This window comes from Ovis canadensis, chromosome 2, assembly GCF_042477335.2.
Source record: "Ovis canadensis isolate MfBH-ARS-UI-01 breed Bighorn chromosome 2, ARS-UI_OviCan_v2, whole genome shotgun sequence".
NCBI lineage: Eukaryota > Metazoa > Chordata > Mammalia > Artiodactyla > Bovidae > Ovis > Ovis canadensis.
The window spans coordinates 10588793-10607947 of NC_091246.1; the positions used below are offsets into that span (position 1 = coordinate 10588793).

Sequence of the window (19155 nt, forward strand, 5' to 3'; positions counted from 1 at the left end):
ACAACAAATGATGTTGACTTAGATTTGTGACAAGATTAAGCAAAATCCAGGCCAAGGTTGGGGCCAGGGATCTTCAGCTTCTGAAATTTCCTCCTCTCCATCACCCGCTCCCAGCTCTCCTGCGTAGGTGGACACTAGGGAAGGAACTTCTCTCCAGAGGTGTGCCCACTCTGTGAGAGTACACAGTACTTAAGGGTTGATAACATTCTTGTTGACCAAGGCAGCTTGCTAAGTCCCTAATCAAGAAACCAGGGATCCAGCCTCAGTCAGCCCTTTACTCTGTGTGACCTCGGACTAGTCATCCAAGTGCTGAGTTCCTGTCTTTCCATATTTGTGAAGTCTGGGATTACGAGGAGACTGGGATTGAATTGGATGACCTCTGAGGTCTTAAAGCTTCTTGACCAGCCAGCACACTGAAGCACTGGACAAACAGCTCGTTGAACAAATAGCGAGGGCGGCCACAGGGAACGGGCAGCAGGGGGATCAGACTCGTTGTATAGGCAGGGAAACGGAGGCACGCAACACCCTGACCCAAGGTCACTCCAGTTATGTCCCAGTGGGGGCTGGGCCGAAAGCTCGGGTCTCCAGACCTCCGGTCCCGGGCCCTTTCTCCTTTCGCGGAGCAGAGTGGCGTGGAGGTCCCTGTCCCGGAGAAGAAAGGACTGTGCTCGTGCCCGGGTTGCGAGAGGAGCAGAAGAGGCCTTACCTTTCCAGATCGAGTCCCGCCACCGGTGCCTCTCTCTCAGATCCTTAATCCGTCACACCTCCAAGACTCTTCAGAAGCCCCTCCACTTCTGACCCTCGCGACGTGTCCGAGACCGCCACCGAAGCGTCGATTCCCGCCCCTACCCCGCCCCCTGACTCGCTGGCCAATCGCCGCCCAGAGTTTCTGAGCGCCTGCCGTTCTCACCGCCTCTGAGGGCAGAAGAAGCTTACGTCACTCATCAGGCCTCGCCCGCCAGGTCCTCTCATTTGCCTTTGCTCCACCTTCTCCACAGCCTAGTCTCCTCCTGGCCCAATAACCATGAGAGAGTTCGCCTTGCCGGAAAGCAGCACGCCGCCGCGGCATTTTACGGCGTCGGCGTTGAAAGTCTCTGGAAACGCTCCGACTTCCTCCCCGAAGCGGGGCGAAAGGCGGCGCGATGTTCGGTGCTGGAGACGAAGACGATACCGACTTCCTCTCGCCTAGCGGCGGGTGAGTGCAGAAGCGTAGGGCAAGAGGGCGTGGCTGAGAGCCTGGCAGATCGGTCGGAGGGGTCTCTCTTTTCAGACCTCTTCCCAACTTCCGGGTCCCGAGACCCTTGCCACATTCCGGTGCTGTTCAGGTCCCGGAATCTGGACAGAACTGAAGCTGTGCTGAGTCTGTCCACCCGGATTCTGGACCTGACATCTCCCCTGAAGCGCAGTATGACCACAGGGTTGGAACTTTTGTTTTCTGGGTCACAGTTTCTCCTGCTGTGAAATGGGTATGATTGTTGATAAAAATACCTAAGAATTTTTATGAGTCCACCAGTGCCGATATGAGGCTTTCTCTGCTCCGTGGACAAGACGTTGACCCATCAGAATTGGCCCTGGTGGGTCAGCTTCACCATCCTTCAAGGCCTAGCTCGGATGTCACCTTTTCGGTGCTTTCCCTTCTCCCACAGCCCCAGGCAGAATAAACTGCTTTCTCTTTCTTATCCCCACAACTAGGTGTGTTTACCTTTATGTTTGCACACCGAACCTACTAGATTATAAGCCCTAATAGGACACGGACTGTTCAGGCTGTTCCTGCTGTCCAGCGCTCAGCACAGTACCTGGCACATAGTGACTGCTCTAGAAGGTGCCTGCTGAGTGAATGATAACTGTGAAATTGCTCTCTAAAGCTTAGAGCCCATGTAAGAAACTGCAATTGCTGTCCCCTGTCCCCAGTCTATGTATATATGTACACACACACACACACACACACACAGAGACACACACACACACACAGACACACACACACACACAGAGGTTTTCAAGAGTCAGGGCCTTGTCTCTTCCAGTAATCATTTTGACCTTTTCTCTTGTAATGTGTCAGTAGACAGCTTGACTGCCTTCAGACTTGTGAACTGCCAAATTCTGATGTTTGCAGAGCCTTTCTTTGAACATCTGTTTAACTACTTCTGGCCTAGAGGATTCCATGGACTGTATGGAAAGAAAATGAAGTCGCTCAGTCGTGCCCGACTCTTTGCGACCCCATGGATGGTAGTCTGCACCAAGCTCCTCCATCCATGGGATTTTCAAGGCAAGAGTACTGGAGTGGGTTGCCATTTCCTTCTCCAAGGAATCTTCCCAACCCAGGGATTGAACCCAGGTCTCTCACATTGTAGACAGACGCTTTACCGTCTGAGCCAATGGAGTATATCGAGTCGGCGCAGGGACTGAGAGACTTTCACGTTCTTTGAATATCTGTTTAACCATTTAAGAAGGTACCCAGGAATGAGGAAAACACCAGTATACAATCCTACAATCCTTATTCTACTAAATGCTTAGAGGTTACAGAGATGATTAAGCTGCTCTGTGTGCTCTCAGATTGCTTCTAGTCCTGGTGGAGAGTTCAATTGACTTAAAATGGCGCTGGCTCTGTTTTGCTCTTAAATAGGATCTTTTGACTTACACAGTGACTAGTTCTATATTAGCCATTCTAAGTTCTCTTTTCATCCTCACTGCCCTGTTCCACCCCTGCCCTCACTTTGGATGGCCTGCATCCACTTAGTTTCATCTTGAGTTCTTTTGGTTGCTCAGTTATTTTAGAGTTAAGCAATCTTTGGTTCCTTTTTTTCCTACTGCACCCAAAGCATTCACTAATATTTCCACACATCCAGCCTGTTGCTGTTGACTGTGTAGTCAGCCATTTGGGTGAATGTTTTTTTCTTAACAACCTGTTTTTCAAATGGCTGTACCTTTTGAAAGTTTACGAAGTGTGCTTTAGATTCACATTCTTCACTAGGTGGAAGTGTTGGAGGGAAGTTTAATTTTTATTTTATATTGGAGTATAGTTGATTGGCAGTGTTGTCCAGATTCTTTTCCCATATAGGTTATTAAATTAGAATATTAAGTAGAGTTTTGGGCTTCCAACTTTGGTGCAACAAACGCTGCTGACTGAAAATTCCTGAATAGATAATAACAGTCATGTGCTGTTCCCCACATTCCTGGCCTGAGATAAGTTCTTGGTGGCTCAGCGATGCTGCTTTCCTGTCCAGGCTTTTCAAGGTCTTGAGAAGCTAGTTGTAGGCATGAGACTCCGCCCCTAAACACAGGCAACAGCTAATTGAATGAAAAAAGGCTTCGAAACAAGGATATACAGAGAACTTTTGAGTTTAAGGTTGAGAATACAGAAGGTTTCACCAGCATTTCCTGATTCAGCTGTTCCTGTTCTGGTTCCCTGTAAGGAAGTAGAACACATGACAGTGAGCACTGCGGCTGCTTTTCAGTCCCTCTTGTATATTACTTATAATTTGTAAGTATTCTCCACTGAAAAAGATGCACAACATGAGAGCTGCGAGTTAAGTTTTGTTTGGGGCAAAATGAGGACTGCAGCCTGAGAGGCAGCACCTCAGATAGCTCTGAGAGACTGCTCAAAAGAGGCACTCAGGGAAGGTCAACATATTAGATTTTGGTGAAGGGGGAGTTCAATGCAATCAAGCTTACTTTACAAGAGGTTTTCTGATAGTTGAAAGGATCTGATGTCATCATGAAGGGATTTAGTGCTTTTCTAGATATGAAGAGATGATAAGATTGGGATCATGAAATCAGTTCAGTTCAGTTCAGTTGCTCAGTCTTGCCACATGAACATGTGTGAAAAGATGGTCCAGGATATAAACTGTTACAAAATATATAGGTATGCTATTGAAGACTACCTTCCCAAGAATATCCACCCCTCATTTCTACACTGTCTGACTTCTGGCAAATTTTCCTGTGAATATATCATTGAGTCAGCCATTATGATTAATTAAACCACCAGGAACTAAGACCAGATCCATTTAATTTGTATTCTGTGCAGAATTAGACCTGTTGGTCACCCTACAATGCTGACCTCAGCTATGCCCCCCAGGGTTCCAGCTGAACAAAGCTCAACTATCAGTGTCTACCTTAGAAAGCCAAATGACTTTCTTCCTAAGGTTCTGTATTACCCCAAAGCATTACTCCAAGTGGGGCAGGATGTATTCGCAATTGCAGTGTCCTTGGAAAGTTTCTAGTTTGGGCCAGGGGATGGCTCTGAAGTAGGATCTACATCAGTTGGAAAGCACAGGTTGATAGTCAACTAGTATGCCCTTCAGTTCAGTTCAGTCGCTCAGTCGTGTCCGGCTCTTTGCGACCCCATGAATCGCAGCACGCCAGGCCTCCCTGTCCATCACCAACTCCCGGAGTTCACTCAGACTCACGTCCATCGAGTCCGTGATGCCATCCAGCCATCTCATCCTCGGTCGTCCCCTTCTCTTCCTGCCCCCAATACCTCCCAGCATCAAAGTTTTTTCCAGTGAGTCAACTCTTTGCATGAGGTGGCCAAAGTACTGGAGTTTTAGCTTCAGAATCATTCCCTCCAAAGAAATCCCAGGGCTGATCTCCTTCAGAATGGACTGGTTGGATCTCCTTGCAGTCCAAGGGACTCTCAAGAGTCTTCTCCAACACCACAGTTCAAAAGCATCAGTTCTTCTGGGCTCAGCTTTCTTCACAGTCTCAACTCACATCCATACATGACTACTGAAAAAACCATAGCCTTGACTAGATGGACCTTTGTTGGCAAAGTAATATCTCCGCTTTTCAATATGCTGTCTAGGCTGGTCATAACTTTTCTTCTAAGGAGTAAGGGTCTTTTAATTTCATGGCTGCAGTCACCATCTACAGTGATTTTGGAGCCCCCCAAAATAAAATCTGACACTGTTTCCATTGTTTCCCCATCTATTTCCCATGATGTGATGGGACCAGATGCCATGATCTTTGTTTTCTGAATGTTGAGCTTTAAGCCAACTTTTTCACTCTCCACTTTCACTTTCATCAAGAGGCTTTTCAGTTCCTCTTCACTTTCTGCCATAAGGGTGGTGTCATCTGCATATCTGAGGTTATTGATATTTCTCCTGGCAATCTTGATTCTAGCTTGTGCTTCTTCCAGTCCAGCGTTTCTCATGATGTACTCTGCATAGAAGTTAAATAAGCAGGGTGACAATATACAGCCTTGACGTACTCCTTTTCCTATTTGGAACCAGTCCATTGTTCCATGTCCAGTTCTAACTGTTGCTTCCTGACCTGCATATAGGTTTCTCACGAGGCAGGTCAGGTGGTCTGGTATTCCCATCTCTTTCAGAATTTTCCACAGTTGATTGTGATCCGCACAGTCCCATTTCATGGGATCATGAAATCAGTTCCTGAAAATACCCTACTCTCTGAAGACCTGTCCCACCAGATATCCTGGGGCACAGAGTGCCTCACTCCACCCTGAACTCCCTCAGGAGCTGTTAAAGGTCAATAGCTGCAGCAGCACAGGGTTCAATCTCCGCAGAGGCAGCGGCAAATGCCCTTGTTGTTTCTGGCAATACTCTTTGCTAGAGCCAGGTTGTAGTTGATAGTATCTTGACTTCCCTATAGCTCAAAGGGTAAAGAATCTACCTGCAGTGAAGGAGATCAGGGTTCGGTCTCTGGGTCGGGAAGACCCTCTGGAGAAGGAAATGGCAATCCACTCCAGTATTCTTGTTTGGAGAATCCCATGGGCAGAGAAGCCTGGCGGGCTGCAGTCCGTGAGGTTGCAAAGAGTCAGACATGACTGAGCAACTAGCGCATGCATGCATGACTTAAATGTGTGACTTCCTTGATTCTATTTAAGATAGTCAAGCCTAAAAGAAGTGGGAGTATTGGTGCCTAGGATGGCTGTCTAGATGATTAATAATTTGTGTTCCAATTTTTCAGTCCTCTTGGTCCATGGTTAACCTAGAAGTAATAAAGTAATAATCAGGATGCTTTTTTGGGGGGTCTTGGCCCTTTCTCCACTTTGAGACTGAAATGAAGAAATATGTGAATGTCTACCAGGTGTATGGTACTTGGCTTCAGCTGACAAAGATAGGAATAAGGCACAGTTGCTGCCACTGGAAAACTTCCAGTTTAGTAATGGAATGCAACAGTCCAGTAATAATAATCGAAAAGCATTTTTAGGGAGCCAGTAATATATACTTGTCTTTTAGATTACGTAAAAGTTATATGTAGACAAGTCTGATTAGCATAGTAATTATAAATCCCCATTGTAGAAGTAGAAAAAGGAAATTTAGAACTGATCATCAGAAAGCATTTTTAAGTTCCATAAAAGATATGGAAATGCCTTGATTCTGAAGTTGTTTCTGCCCCCAGATAGGAATGTGACTTTGAAGTCACTCACTTCCCATCCTTGGCTCTCCACACCCCAGTCTATTAAATAATGGGGTTGTTCTCGGTGATCTTTGAGACTTCTCCCCGTCTTGTAGCTTTGTATTTATGCTGATATCAGTTCATAGTTCCTGGTCAGCTTGTTCATTGATCAAGCATGTTTTCTTCCTTCTAGGGGTCTCTGAGTTGAACTGACATTTTTAAGGTAATAGGATGTGTACACCTGTGTATAAAACATATTGTGTTCTTACTCTGTGCCAGGTACTAAGTACGACATATGCAATATCATATTTAATTTCTCTCTACTACTCTCTGAGGCAGTTTTTACTATTAATCTCATTTTGCAAATAATGCTCAGAGAGGTAGCTTGTTCATGGTCAAACAGCTAAAAAGTAGAAGAACCTGCATTTGAAATCAGGCAAGCAGGTTTCATATGCCTGACTACCCATATGCCTTCTTATTATAATAGAAGTAAATGTTTGATACAACAGTTTGGAAAAGAAGTACTTTAACAATAAAAAGAATCCCCATTTGTTAAAATATATTGATATATCCTAAATGTGTATATTTCTGTTTTGAATGAGAAAAGAAAAGGAATATAAAACTAAGGTTAGATAAGGACTTTGATACCTAAATGCATTGGCATTTACTTTTTAAATGTGACTAATGCTGTAATGACTTTTCCTATGAATTATAAACTTAGAGACTGAAGGCCAGAGTTAGCAAACTCACTCTTGCTGAAGTAATTAAGGGGATATGTACATTTGGGACTTCCCTGGTGGCTCAGACGGTACAGTGTCTGCCTACAATGCGGGAGACCCGGGTTCAGTCCCTGGGTTGGGAAGATCTCCTGGAGAAGGAAATGGCAACCCACTCCAGTACTCTTGCCTGGAAAATTCCATGGACGGAGGAGCCTGGGCTACAGTCCATGGGGTAGCAAAGAGTCGGACACGACTGAGCAACTTCAATGTCGATGTCAATGTACATTTGAGAACACTTTAGAAGTAGAAAATGTAATAATTTAGAAAAAAAACCTGTGCCCCTTGTCTGTGTAGAGTTCATTTTAAAAATTAATAGAAAATGGCTTTAATCTGAAAGATAATTGGGTTAACCTGACTTTTGGATTGACCTGCAGTCATCAGTTGGCTGGCCTTTAGGGCATCTATGGAGCATAGTTTACCTATAATACTCTTGTCTTTCTGTTGAAAAAAAAATCTGCAAAATTAAAACAGTAAAGTCAGTACTCATAGTTTACTGAAGCTAACAAGGACATTCACGATTTGTGCATGATCTGTTAATCTTAACAAGGTTTTAAGCTTTGCAAATTTTTCGCAAAGTTAAAGGCATTGCTCAACTCTTCTAGGATCTTAAAATTCTTTTAGGGAACCTGCTCTGATTGCCCTAGGTAAAAGGAGATCTCTTGGTCTTCTTGAAATTTCATTAGCATTTGTTGATATCTTAATGTGGAGTAGGCCAGCACTGCTTGTCTATGTTTGTAATCTCATTGAAACCTCTTAGTCCATTAAAGTAGGCATTGCTGGCCCTATTTACAGGAAACTCACAGTATACTCACTACCTTGAGAAAACAAGGTATTAATATCATATTGAATTTATTTTGTAAAATCTAGTATGTATTATACATTAAAATTATCTATGGGAAATAGCCAAAAAAAGTTGTTGGGAAGCTTCAATATTTACTTTACCTAAACTAAAGATGGCTTTGGAGAAGTGGAGCTCAGCTAAATAAGACTTTGAGTCACTTATTGAGCCTGTTACATACCAGACCATAGGGAAAATATAGTTTAGTCACTAAGTTATGTTGGACTCTTTTGCAACCCCAAGGACTATAGCCCACCAGGCTTCTCTGTCCCTGGAATTTCCCAGGCAAGAATACTGGAGTGGATAGCCATTTCCTTCTCCTGCAATGCAGGAGGATTCTTTACTACTGAGCCACCTAGGAAACCCATACAGTCAAGTAGTGATCATAATCAATAATCAATTACCATGTTAGATGATAAACAGCTGAATAACTTTTATTAATCTCTATGTTTACTCCATAGTGTGTTAACATGATCTGTATGTTATACTCCATATAACAGCCACTTGCTATATATCTCATGTTATAGGTTACAGTTATATAGTGTGTATCTAATTCCCAAGTTGCTTGAAAACAGAACCCAGTTTTGCTCACTGGTGTATATGTAGCACTTAACATAGGGTATGGTGCATATTTCTTGAATGAATGAAGTACAGAGTTCTCTGGGAGCCTGTAGGAAGATCAGCTAACCTAGTCTTTGAGATTAAGGAGCAGCTTCTAGGGGAAGAATGTTTCAGACAGAGAGAATAGCATATCCAAAGACTGGAGATTAGAAAGATTGTGCCTTATATGAGAAATTAAAAGTTCCACTGTATAACAGTAGCCTACATTTGAACCTGAGACTGTTATCCTTAGAAAGTCCTGCTTACAAGGTTGACCCTTTGCTGGCAGATGGGAACTTGATTGACAGCCACAGTTTGCCACAGTGATATAAAGCTTTCCACAAATGATAAGAGCAGCTTACTCTGCCTCAACTGTTTGTGCAAATGATATGGATTATACTGAACCTTGTTTTTCTTCTTGAGCGTCCCTTGGACTGCAAGAAGATCCAACCAGTTCATCCTAAAGGCAATCAGTCCTGGGTGTTCATTGGAAGGACTGATGTTGAAGCTGAAACTCCAGTACTTTGGCCACCTCATGCGAAGAGTTGACTCATTGGAAAAGACCCTAATGCTGGGAAGGATTGGGGGCAGGAGGAGAAGGGGACGACAGAGGATGAGATGGCTGGATGGCATCACCGACTTGATGGATATGGGTTTGGGTAGACTCTGAGAGTTGGTGATGGACAGGGAGGCCTGTCGTTCTATGATTCATGGGGTCACAAAGAGTCAGACATGACTGAGCTACTGAACTGAACTGAACTGAACTGTCTTCTGGGAGTCTAGATTTTTTTTTTTTTTTTAATGTTTCTAGCAGCTTTATCCATAATTGCCAACACTGAGAGTCAAGACTTTTGGTACATGTTAGAGGGTTTCTATGTGACTGTTGCTCTCTAGTCGCTAAGTTGTGTCCAGCCTTTACAACCCCATGGACTGTAGCCCACCAGGCTCCTCTGGCCTTGGAATTTCCCAGACAAGAATACTGGAATGGGTTGCCATTTCCTTCTCCAGGGCATCTTCCCAACCTAGGGATCAAACCTCTGTCTCTTGTGTTAGCAGGCAGATTCTTTTTCGCTGAGCCACAAGGAAGCACCTTCTCTGTGACTGGCCCACAATAAAAAACCTTGGGCACTGAATGTCTAGTGACCTTTCCTGACAGACCACACTCAGACGTTATTACAACTTATTGGTGGAGGAATTTAACATGTCCTGTATCACTCCACTGGGAGAGGACTCTTGGAAGTTTGTTCCTGGTTTCCTTTGGACTTTGCTCCAGTGCACCTTTTCCCTTTGCTCATTTTGCTGTGTATCCTTTTGTTTTAATAGATCCTAGCCCTGAGTATAATATTATATATATTATGCTATAACTATGTGTTAAGCCCAGCAAGTCCTTCTAGCAAATCACTGAGCCTGAAGGTGGTCTTAAGGACCCTGACACAAAATGTCATTCAGGGAGAAGAAGCACAAGAGTAAATACAGGTTTTATGGGGCAGTGGACATTGGAAAATACAAGCTTTGGTTTGGACATGTTGCATTTGTCTTCCCTGTGGAAATATCTGTGTTGTCTGGCATTCAGAAGAAATTTTGTGCTAGAAATACTGATTTGAGCATCATCAGCATTTGGATAGCACTGATATCAAGGTAAATAAATTAGATTGCCAAAGGAGAGAATGAATCTTGGAGCATGGATGCTTAAAGGTTGGACAGTGGTAGAAGAGAACAAGGAGTTAAATGAGCCAGAGAGATGGAAAGACAATAAGAGAGGGATCCCATTAACATTTGTTGACCTCTTATTTGGGCCAGCCCCTCTTCCCACCCTTGCAGGTATCCCCACAGAAGTCAAAAGAAGAGTTTGTTTAAAGAAGAACAAATTAGTTGACAGTGTAAAAAGGCAGGATGAAAGCCAAATAAGATAAAGACAAACAAACTGTTCATTAACAGAGATTGTTGGTGACTTTAGTAAGAGCAGTTTCAGTGGAATAGCTGGGGCATAAGATTCATCATAAAAGAATCATTCTGCCATGAAGGATGGAATCCTAGATGGGATTATGTTTGATGGAGTAAGCTTATAATACAGTTTTTTTTTAAAGGTGACAATATTATTTTTCTTTCTTTTTTTATTTTGAAAGCTCAGAGCCCTAACCACTGTAACCCAAGGAATTCCCTGTAATATAACTTTACTTCAGTGTAATAAACTAGTAAAAACTAGGAAACTATGACTTGCTAAAGGTAAGAATGTACAGTTTGAAGAGGACACCTGGGCTAATCCCCTTAATTTACAGGTGAAGAAATGGAGGCCCAGAAAAGAGAGACGCCTTGACCAGAGTCCTGTGGAGGGGCAAGGCCGTTTGGTGCTGCCCAGATCAGAAATACAATCTTGATTTCAAAGATACTTAGCTGCTGCTTCTGATATCGAGTGGTGGGATATATAGTCGAGGAGGGATTTGTTCAAGGGTGGAGCATGAGCAGCATTTGTAATAATCCCAGGTTTGAAATGTGTCAAATGAAAGGTCGTTTTCATTTTCTGCAACAGTACCAGATTGGCCTCTCTTTTTGGACTGGATCAGGCAGCTGCTGGCCATGGAAATGAGTTCTTCCAATACACAGCTCCAAAGCAACCCAAGAAAGGCCAGGGAACAGCACCAACCGGTAAGTTAAGAGGTTAGGATTGACCTCCGACAGGCTAGTTGGAACATTAAACAGCCTTCCAAAAGTGTCATGCCAGGTCACCCATCCTTGATCAGCTTGGCCAGGCTCACCACCAGTGAGGCCCAGACTGCTCTGAGCTCTCAGATTCTTTTTGGTGGCTAGGTAGTATGCTCATGTTTGGAATCTGATGGAGGAAGGTCACAGGTAAGCCCTTCTGCTCCAGGTGGAAACCACTCTCCAAAACTCTGCCCAAGGCACTCTAAGTAGGCACTGTCCAGTGTTTTGACAAGAAGGAAGAGCTAGCTGCCTTTCACATCCTTCACCTGGATAGGTTAGATATATGCTAACAGTGAATTTTTCCCAACTAGACAGTGATGCTCAATGCTGTATCACCTGTACCTTTCATCATGATGAACACAAGAAATAAGGAATGAACATTTGTTGAATAAAAAGAGAGAAGAAGAGTCTAATATTTTTTAAATGCCTGCCACATGTCTGGTCTCAGGTGCTTTACCTGGATTGTCTGATTTAACAATTCTGTGAAATAGGTGAGACTGCCACCATTTTAGAGGCTCAGAGAGGTTTGGGGGCATAGTTAAGGTCAAAACCAGTAAGTGACAGAATTGAAATTTGAACTCTGATCTGACTTACTCCAAAACTTTTCTGCCCTCCTCTGCACTTTGCTGTATTTGTGTAAGAGTCTGAAGACGAGTGAGGGACTGATAGACATAGCCCAGGAACGTCCCTGATGGTCCAGTGATGAATAAGAGTCCGCTTGCCAATGTGAGGAACACGAGTTCGATCCCAGGTCTGGGAAGATCCCACATGTGGCAGAGCAACTAAGCCCCCGCACCGCAGCTACTGAGCCTGTGTGCTGCAGCCGCTGAAGCCTGTGTGCCTGCAGCCCGTGCTCCGCAACAAGAGAAGCCACCGCAAGGTGCCTGTGAGGAGCCCGCACGCCGCAGCTAGAGAGCAGTCCCCGCTCACCGCAACTAGAAAAAGCCCAGGTATAGCAATGAAGGCCCAGTGTGGCCAAAACAGACAAGTGAATGAGTAAATGAAAGGAATAGCCCAGAGCAGAACAAGTGGTAAGAGACGTTATATTAAATTTTTGTTGGATGAAAGAGGGAAGTATTGAGTGTCTTTTATGTGCTAGGCACAGTGCTGACACTGAGGGTGCTGTTAGGATATTTAGAGTTGAATCCTTGCAGCAAATACTGTGTGGCTTGTAGTCCAAAATATTCACTGTTTGGCCCTTTACATACAGTGTTTGCAGACCCCTGCTCCAAGTCTTACCTGTCACTTTTGACAGCTTTGTCGTGGATTGTGGGTCCTATTCTCCAAGCCATAATCTGGCCAGATTTCTAGTAGACTGTGCTTTTTACATTTCCTCTGGCACATCTTTTCATTAGCAGTGTGCTTGTGACTCAGTTTATGGTGATTGAGTTAATGGATGTGGATAAAAACAAATACCCTCAGTCCCTACCCAGTGAAGTAACTTGGTTTTTTTAAATTAGAAAACAACAACTATGAATTTGTTATGCTTTTAAAGGGGAAATTATAGAGGTATTTAAAATGAAAAATTAACTATATTGTCTTATGTAGGCATTCACAAATAAAAACTAGTAATACAGGAGATGCTCTCTGTTCAAGGAGTATTTATGTAGCAAGTTATTGTAGAGAAGGAGGTGGCTGCAGCATAGCTCTTCAATCTCTTCAGAGACCTATAGAAACAGAGAAACTAGATAAAATAGACAAACTTATAGATAATACTTACAATAAAACCAATTGAAAAGAGATCTTCATGAACCTCCCAAGTATAAGCAGGTGTGGACCCAGTTTGCATGGTGTCAACATTTGCATGGGAGAAAACCAGGAAGCAATGGAATAATATCTGCCTCTGAGAGTGAGAGAACCCCAAAGTAGCCAACAGATGTTCATGAGAAATACGGCAGGTCAAGCTGGAACTGCAAGGCATTTTGCCTGTTTTAATTGGCTGAGTAAAGGGGTTGATGATGGGGACGAGAAGAACTGGAGCATTCTTGCTTCTATGAACTTTTGAGACTCACCCTCTATGATGACCTTCTCAGAGAGGTCCCCACCCCAAGAGGAACCTGCTGGGAGTGGAATTAAAATTGAGGAGGTTAAGGGTATTAGAAGTGAAGGTTAGGGACTTCCCTGGTGGTCCAGTGGCTAAGACCTGGTGCTCTCATGCCGAGGGCCTGGGTTAGATCCTTGGGCAGGGAACTAGATCCCACAAGCCGCAACTGAAGAGTCCAAGTGCAGCAGCTAGGACCCAGTACAGCCAAATAAATACATTTAAAAAAAAGAGCAAGCAAAGGAGAGAAGATTCAGATAAAAGTAGGGCTAGAACAGAATCAGGAAGCAGGCAGAAGCCCCCCTGCTTTTTTGAATCCTCACAGCAGAGGAGTGAGTTCCATGAAGTTAGGAAAGCCACCTTGAACCACTCTTTTGTCTAAAAGTTCGGAAAAGCAAATTTCACATAAAAATAAACAATAGAAAAGTATCAAGCTCCATGCAAAGTTATTACAAGAGCAAGGAGCAGAATAATATCTCTATAACATGAGCTCTATTCTGTGAGAATGTTTCAACTGCAGCCACCTATTACCATTAAGAAAATAACATAAAGACATGAAATGGGAACATAAATGAGAATTTTAAAATCCCGGAAGTAGGTGACAGGACTCAGGCAAGAATTAGAGATATCAGAAAAATTATTTCGGAAATGAAGGCTAAACTAGAAGGAACACAGTTTGAGTACACACAACAGGTTATGCCTTAAGGGAAATAGGAGGCTGGTAAGAGGACATTTTTAAACTAAAAAATTTAAGAGATAAAATATTTTCAAAGGAAAGTGAAAAACTTTGCTGGAGAAAAAGATTTCAAATCACATATTAAAAGCAGTCCTTATGAGCAGGGAATTAAACAATCTGTACAATCCTGATTTCAGAGATGAAGAAGTGCTTAGCCAATGAGAAGATCCCATGATTGTGACATCTGACTTGCTTATCCCTCTAGCAACTCCATGAACAGCCTTGCATTTTCAGGATGATAGGTAGGGAGATGAGAGCCTTGAGGAGACAGTAATTTTTTTTCTCAGTGTTAACTGCGGCCTGAGTTTCTCTTTTTCTTGGTCATTTACTACTTCTCCGGAGAGAAGTTTTATATTCTATAGCGTCACATACATACAACTGGAAAGTACTGTTGTCGGTTTTTACAAAATAATAAGGAGAATAAGAACACCACAGACTAGGAAAATAAGCCAACAATCTAAAATAGGCAATACATCAAAATCAAACAAAATAAACGGCCAATACAAATCTATATAAAATGTTGAATTTCTGCTTCCCTGTAATCAATAAATGGTAATGAAAACAACCGTGAGATGGCATTCCCCTTTCCCTAAATGCCCCCATCCCATTGATAAAGATTGAGAAAGCTCATCTCCTCTTGTTGGCAAGGATGCAAAGCTGGCATATTCATACTGCTAGTGGTATTTGTTTTGGAGATTCTTTTGAAGAGTATAAGGAAATGTGTATACTAAGTGAGAAAAGGAAATTGCCAAGTCATATCATTAATGTTTTTTAGAAAAGATGAAAAAGCTGACAAGTTTATGTATATAGAAACAGGGCTAGGAATAAGTACATCATACTATTGATGTTTATTTTTCAATGGTGAGATTATAGATTGTTTTTATTTTCTTTGTGTGTTTCTGAATTTACCAGGTTTTCTACAGTATAATGTACTCTATATAAACTTTTATAAACATATAAAAATATGTCAATACTGTTAATAAAATTCAGCTGATTAAATTTTAAAGATCTTATTGGCTATATTCAGCAGTTCATGAATTGAGTGGCATGAGATGGTAAAGCGTCTGCCTGCAATGCAGGAGGCCCGGGTTCGATCCCTGGGTAACGCTGAAGAAACTGAAGTTGAACGGTTTTATGAAGACCTACAAGATCTTTTAGAACTAACACCAAAAAGAGATGTCCTTTTCATTATAGGGGACTGGAATGCAAAAGTAGGAAGTCAAGAAACACCTGGAGTAACAGGCAAATTTGGCCTTGGAATGCCGAATGAAGCAGGACAAAGACTAATAGAGTTTTGCCAAGAAAATGCACTGGTCATAGCAAACACCCTCTTCCAACAACACAAGAGAAGACTCTACACATGGACATCACCAGATGGTCAACACCAAAATCAGATTGATTATATTCTTTGCAGCCAAAGATGGAGAAGCTCTATACAGTCAGCAAAAACAAGACCAGGAGCTGACTGTGGCTCAGATCATGAACTCCTTATTGCCAAATTCAGACTCAAATTGAAGAAAGTAGGGAAAACCGCTAGACCATTCAGGTATGACCTAAATAAAATCTCTTATGATTATACAGTGGAAGTGAGAAATAGATTTAAGGGTCTAGATCTGATAGATAGAGGGCCTGATGAACTATGGAATGAGGTTCGTGACATTGTATAGGAGTCAGGGATCAAGACTATCCCCATGGAAAAGAAATGCAAAAAAGCAAAATGGCTGTCTGAGGAGGCCTTACAAATAGCTGTGAAAAGAAGAGAAGTGAAAAGCAAAGGAGAAAAGGAAAGATATAAGCATCTGAACGCAGAGTTCCAAAGAATAGCAAGAAGAGATACGAAAGCCTTCTTCAGTGATCAATGCAAAGAAATAGAGGAAAACAACAGAATGGGAAAGACTAGAGATCTCTTCAAGAAAATCAGAGACAAAAAGGGAACATTTCATGCAAAGATGGGCTCGATAAAGGACAGAAATGGTCTGGACCTAACAGAAGCAGAAAATATTAAGAAGAGGTGGCAAGAATACACGGAAGAACTGTACAAAAAAGATCTTCACAACCCAGATAAGCATGATGGTGTGATCACTAATCTAGAGCCAGACATCTTGGAATGTGAAGTCAAGTGGGCCTTAGAAAGCATCACTATGAACAAAGCTAGTGGAGGTGATGGCATTCCAGTAGAGCTGTTTCAAATCCTGAAAGATGATGCTGTGAAAGTGCTGCACTCAATATGCCAGCAAGTTTGGAAAACTCAGCAGTGGCCACAGGACTGGAAAAGGTCAGTTTTGATTCCAATCCCAAAGAAAGGCAATGCCAAAGAATGCTCAAACTACCGCACAATTGCACTCATCTCACTTGAGCTAGTAAAGTAATGCTCAAAATTCTCCAAGCCAGACTTCAGCAATACATGAACCGTGAACTCCCTGATGTTCAAGCTGGTTTTAGAAAAGGCAGAGGAACCAGAGATCAAATTGCCAACATCCGCTGGATCATGGAAAAACCTCTATTTCTGCTTTATTGACTATGCCAAAGCCTTTGACTGTGTAGATCACAATAAACTATGGAAAATTCTGAAAGAAATGGGAATACCAGACCACCTGACCTGCCTCTTGAGAAATCTGTATGCAGGTCAGGAAGCAACAGTTAGAACTGGACATGGAACAACAGACTGGTTCCACATAGGAAAAGGAGTCCGTCAAGGCTGTATATTGTCACCCTGCTTATTTAACTTCTATGCAGAATACATCATGAGAAACGCTGGACTGGAAGAAACACAAGCTGGAATCAAGATTGCTGGGAGAAATATCAATAACCTCAGATATGCAGATGACACCACCCTTATGGCAGAAAGTGAAGAGGAGCTAAAAAGCCTCTTGATGAAGGTGAAAGAGGAGACTGAAAAAGTTGGCTTGAAGCTCAACATTCAGAAAATGGAGATCATGGCATCTGGTCCCATCACTTCATGGGAAATAGATGGGGAAACAGTAGAAACAGTGTCAGACTTTATTTTGGTGGGGGGCTCCAAAATCACTGCAGATGGTGACTGCAGCCATGAAATTAAAAGATGCTTACTCCTTGGAAGGAAAGTTATGACCAACCTAGATAGTATATTCAAAAGCAGAGACATTACTTTGCTGACTAAGGTCCGCCTAGTCAAGGCTATGGTTTTTCCTGTGGTCATGTATGGATGTGAGAGTTGGACTGTGAAGAAGGCTGAGTGCCGAAGAATTGATGCTTTTGAACTGTGGTGTTGGAGAAGACTCTTGAGAGTCCCTTGGACTGCAAGGAGATCCAGCCAGTCCATTCTGAAGGAGATCAACCCTGGAATTTCTTTGGAAGGAATGATGCTAAAGCTGAAGCTCCAGTACTCTGGACACCTCATGAGAAGAGTTGACTCATTGGAAAAGACTCTGATGCTAGAAGAGATTGGGGGCAGGAGGAGAAAGGGACGACCGAGAATGAGATGGCTGAATGGCATCACGGACTTGATGGATGTGAGTCTGAGTGAACTCTGGGAGATGGTGATGGACATGGAGGCCTGGCGTGCTGCAATTCATGGGGTCGCAGAGAGTCGGACACGACTGAGCAACTGAACTGTACTGAACTGATCAGATCATTCCTGATTGGTTTAAGATTCCATTTCTTGAAGAGCCAAAACTGTGATTACGTTGAATCTCTGTTTAGTGGATTGGAGCTTAAGCTCAGTGATTCCATTTTGGGCCTGTTGTCTTTTTTTTTAACAACAACGAAAAGAATCAAATGAGGAGTCTTTTGAAAATAAGTTCTTAGCTGCTATGTCCATGCCTGTGTTCTCACTGTTCCATCAGTGCGTTCCTTTGGTGGGTGTGCATATATGATTTACTCTAAATGTACTAAGTTAAATGTTAGTGTTGCTTTACTACTGCGAAAGTAAAGTTATGAATATAATCTCAGTATCAAAAATTTTCAACTCTGAAGGTAAAGGAAGGGGAAACAACTTCATTTTTACTAATTATCACTGTCAACATATTGAAAGGAGAAAAGAAAGTAATGGAACATAATCTTGCTTTCTAGACAGTGCTGCTTGTCCAGCCCAAGGGTTTGTTTGGAATGGAGCCAGAATCCTGAGCGCTAGTCCTAGGCTTGCTACTGTCACCATGTAAGGTACTTGGGGCCTAGAGGCTCAATCTCTTCATCCCCAGCCATAACCACAGGGGCCCTTTTGTGGATCAGATGAGGACAAAGGTTGTAAAAGCATTGTGACATCAACTATAAGGTTAAAGAAGAATTTTGAAGCTGCTTTAATGGTTAAAAATCAGTTTCAAGCAAGAAATGAATGACAACTGTTGTTTTCTCCTTCATCTCTTCATCAGGGAATCAGGGGACACCAAAAACAGCACCCACCACGACAGGCACTTCCACAGTGTTGGTTGCCACAGCAGTCCATGCCTATCGTTAGTAAGTAGCTGAGAAGGACCGCTTTCTGAAGTTGCTTGGGGCTGCGGGATAAGCTCCTGTCTTTTCACAATAGGCCTCTCTCTTCATTGCAAAATGGCTACTCAGTCCTGCCGTAGACAAAGTATTAGTAATGCTTTTAATGTTTCAGTTGGGCAGTTCTGTACACAAAATTTTGAAGAGCCATTACCTTGTGTACTCTCTCTAGGAAGTGCTTATACCCTCAGCAGCAGCCTTTTTAAAAGTTCAGAGAAAGATCATGAACAGTAGATGTTTAAAGAGTAAAGAAGTTGTGTCAGAGGTTTAAATTATAAACTGTTGTCTGCCCTTTCTAGAGGCTGAATGACTAGATTCCCCACTTCTATAGTTCTTTTTAACAGTTACTTGACTTCCCTGGTGGCTCAGACGGTAAAGCGTCTGTCTACAATGTGGGAGACCCGGGTTCGATCCCTGGGTCGGGAAGATCCCCTGGAGAAGGAAATGGCAATCCACTCCAGGACTGTTGCCTGGAAAATCCCATGGACAGAGGAGCCTGGTAGGCTACAGCCCATGGGGTTGCAAAGAGTCAGACACGACTGAGCGACTTTACCTTTACCTTACCTTTACCTTACCTTTACCTTACCTTTACCTTTCATCTAATAAAGTCCACGCATTACAGTTGGTTACTATG

The 19155-nt window shown here is 42.8% G+C and overlaps 2 protein-coding genes across 5 annotated transcripts in view; one reads left to right on the forward strand and one right to left on the reverse strand.

Moving 5' to 3' along the window:
• The window catches only part of SLC31A1 (solute carrier family 31 member 1), a 35281-nt gene extending 34130 nt beyond the window's left edge, over positions 1-1151 (reverse strand). Inside the window, exon 1 of the mRNA XM_069575408.1 lies at positions 707-1151. The gene's annotated coding sequence lies outside the window, so the exon portion shown is untranslated. The remainder of the gene's footprint in view (positions 1-706) is intronic.
• FKBP15 (FKBP prolyl isomerase family member 15) overlaps positions 1002-19155 on the forward strand; it is a 62157-nt gene continuing 44003 nt past the window's right edge. For all 4 annotated transcript variants that reach the window (XM_069575398.1, XM_069575400.1, XM_069575399.1 and 1 more), the window contains exons 1-3: positions 1002-1195; positions 11105-11220; positions 18404-18488. In XM_069575398.1, coding sequence (XP_069431499.1) covers positions 1143-1195; positions 11105-11220; positions 18404-18488 — 254 coding nt within the window. In that variant the 5' untranslated portion in view covers positions 1002-1142. The remainder of the gene's footprint in view (positions 1196-11104; positions 11221-18403; positions 18489-19155) is intronic.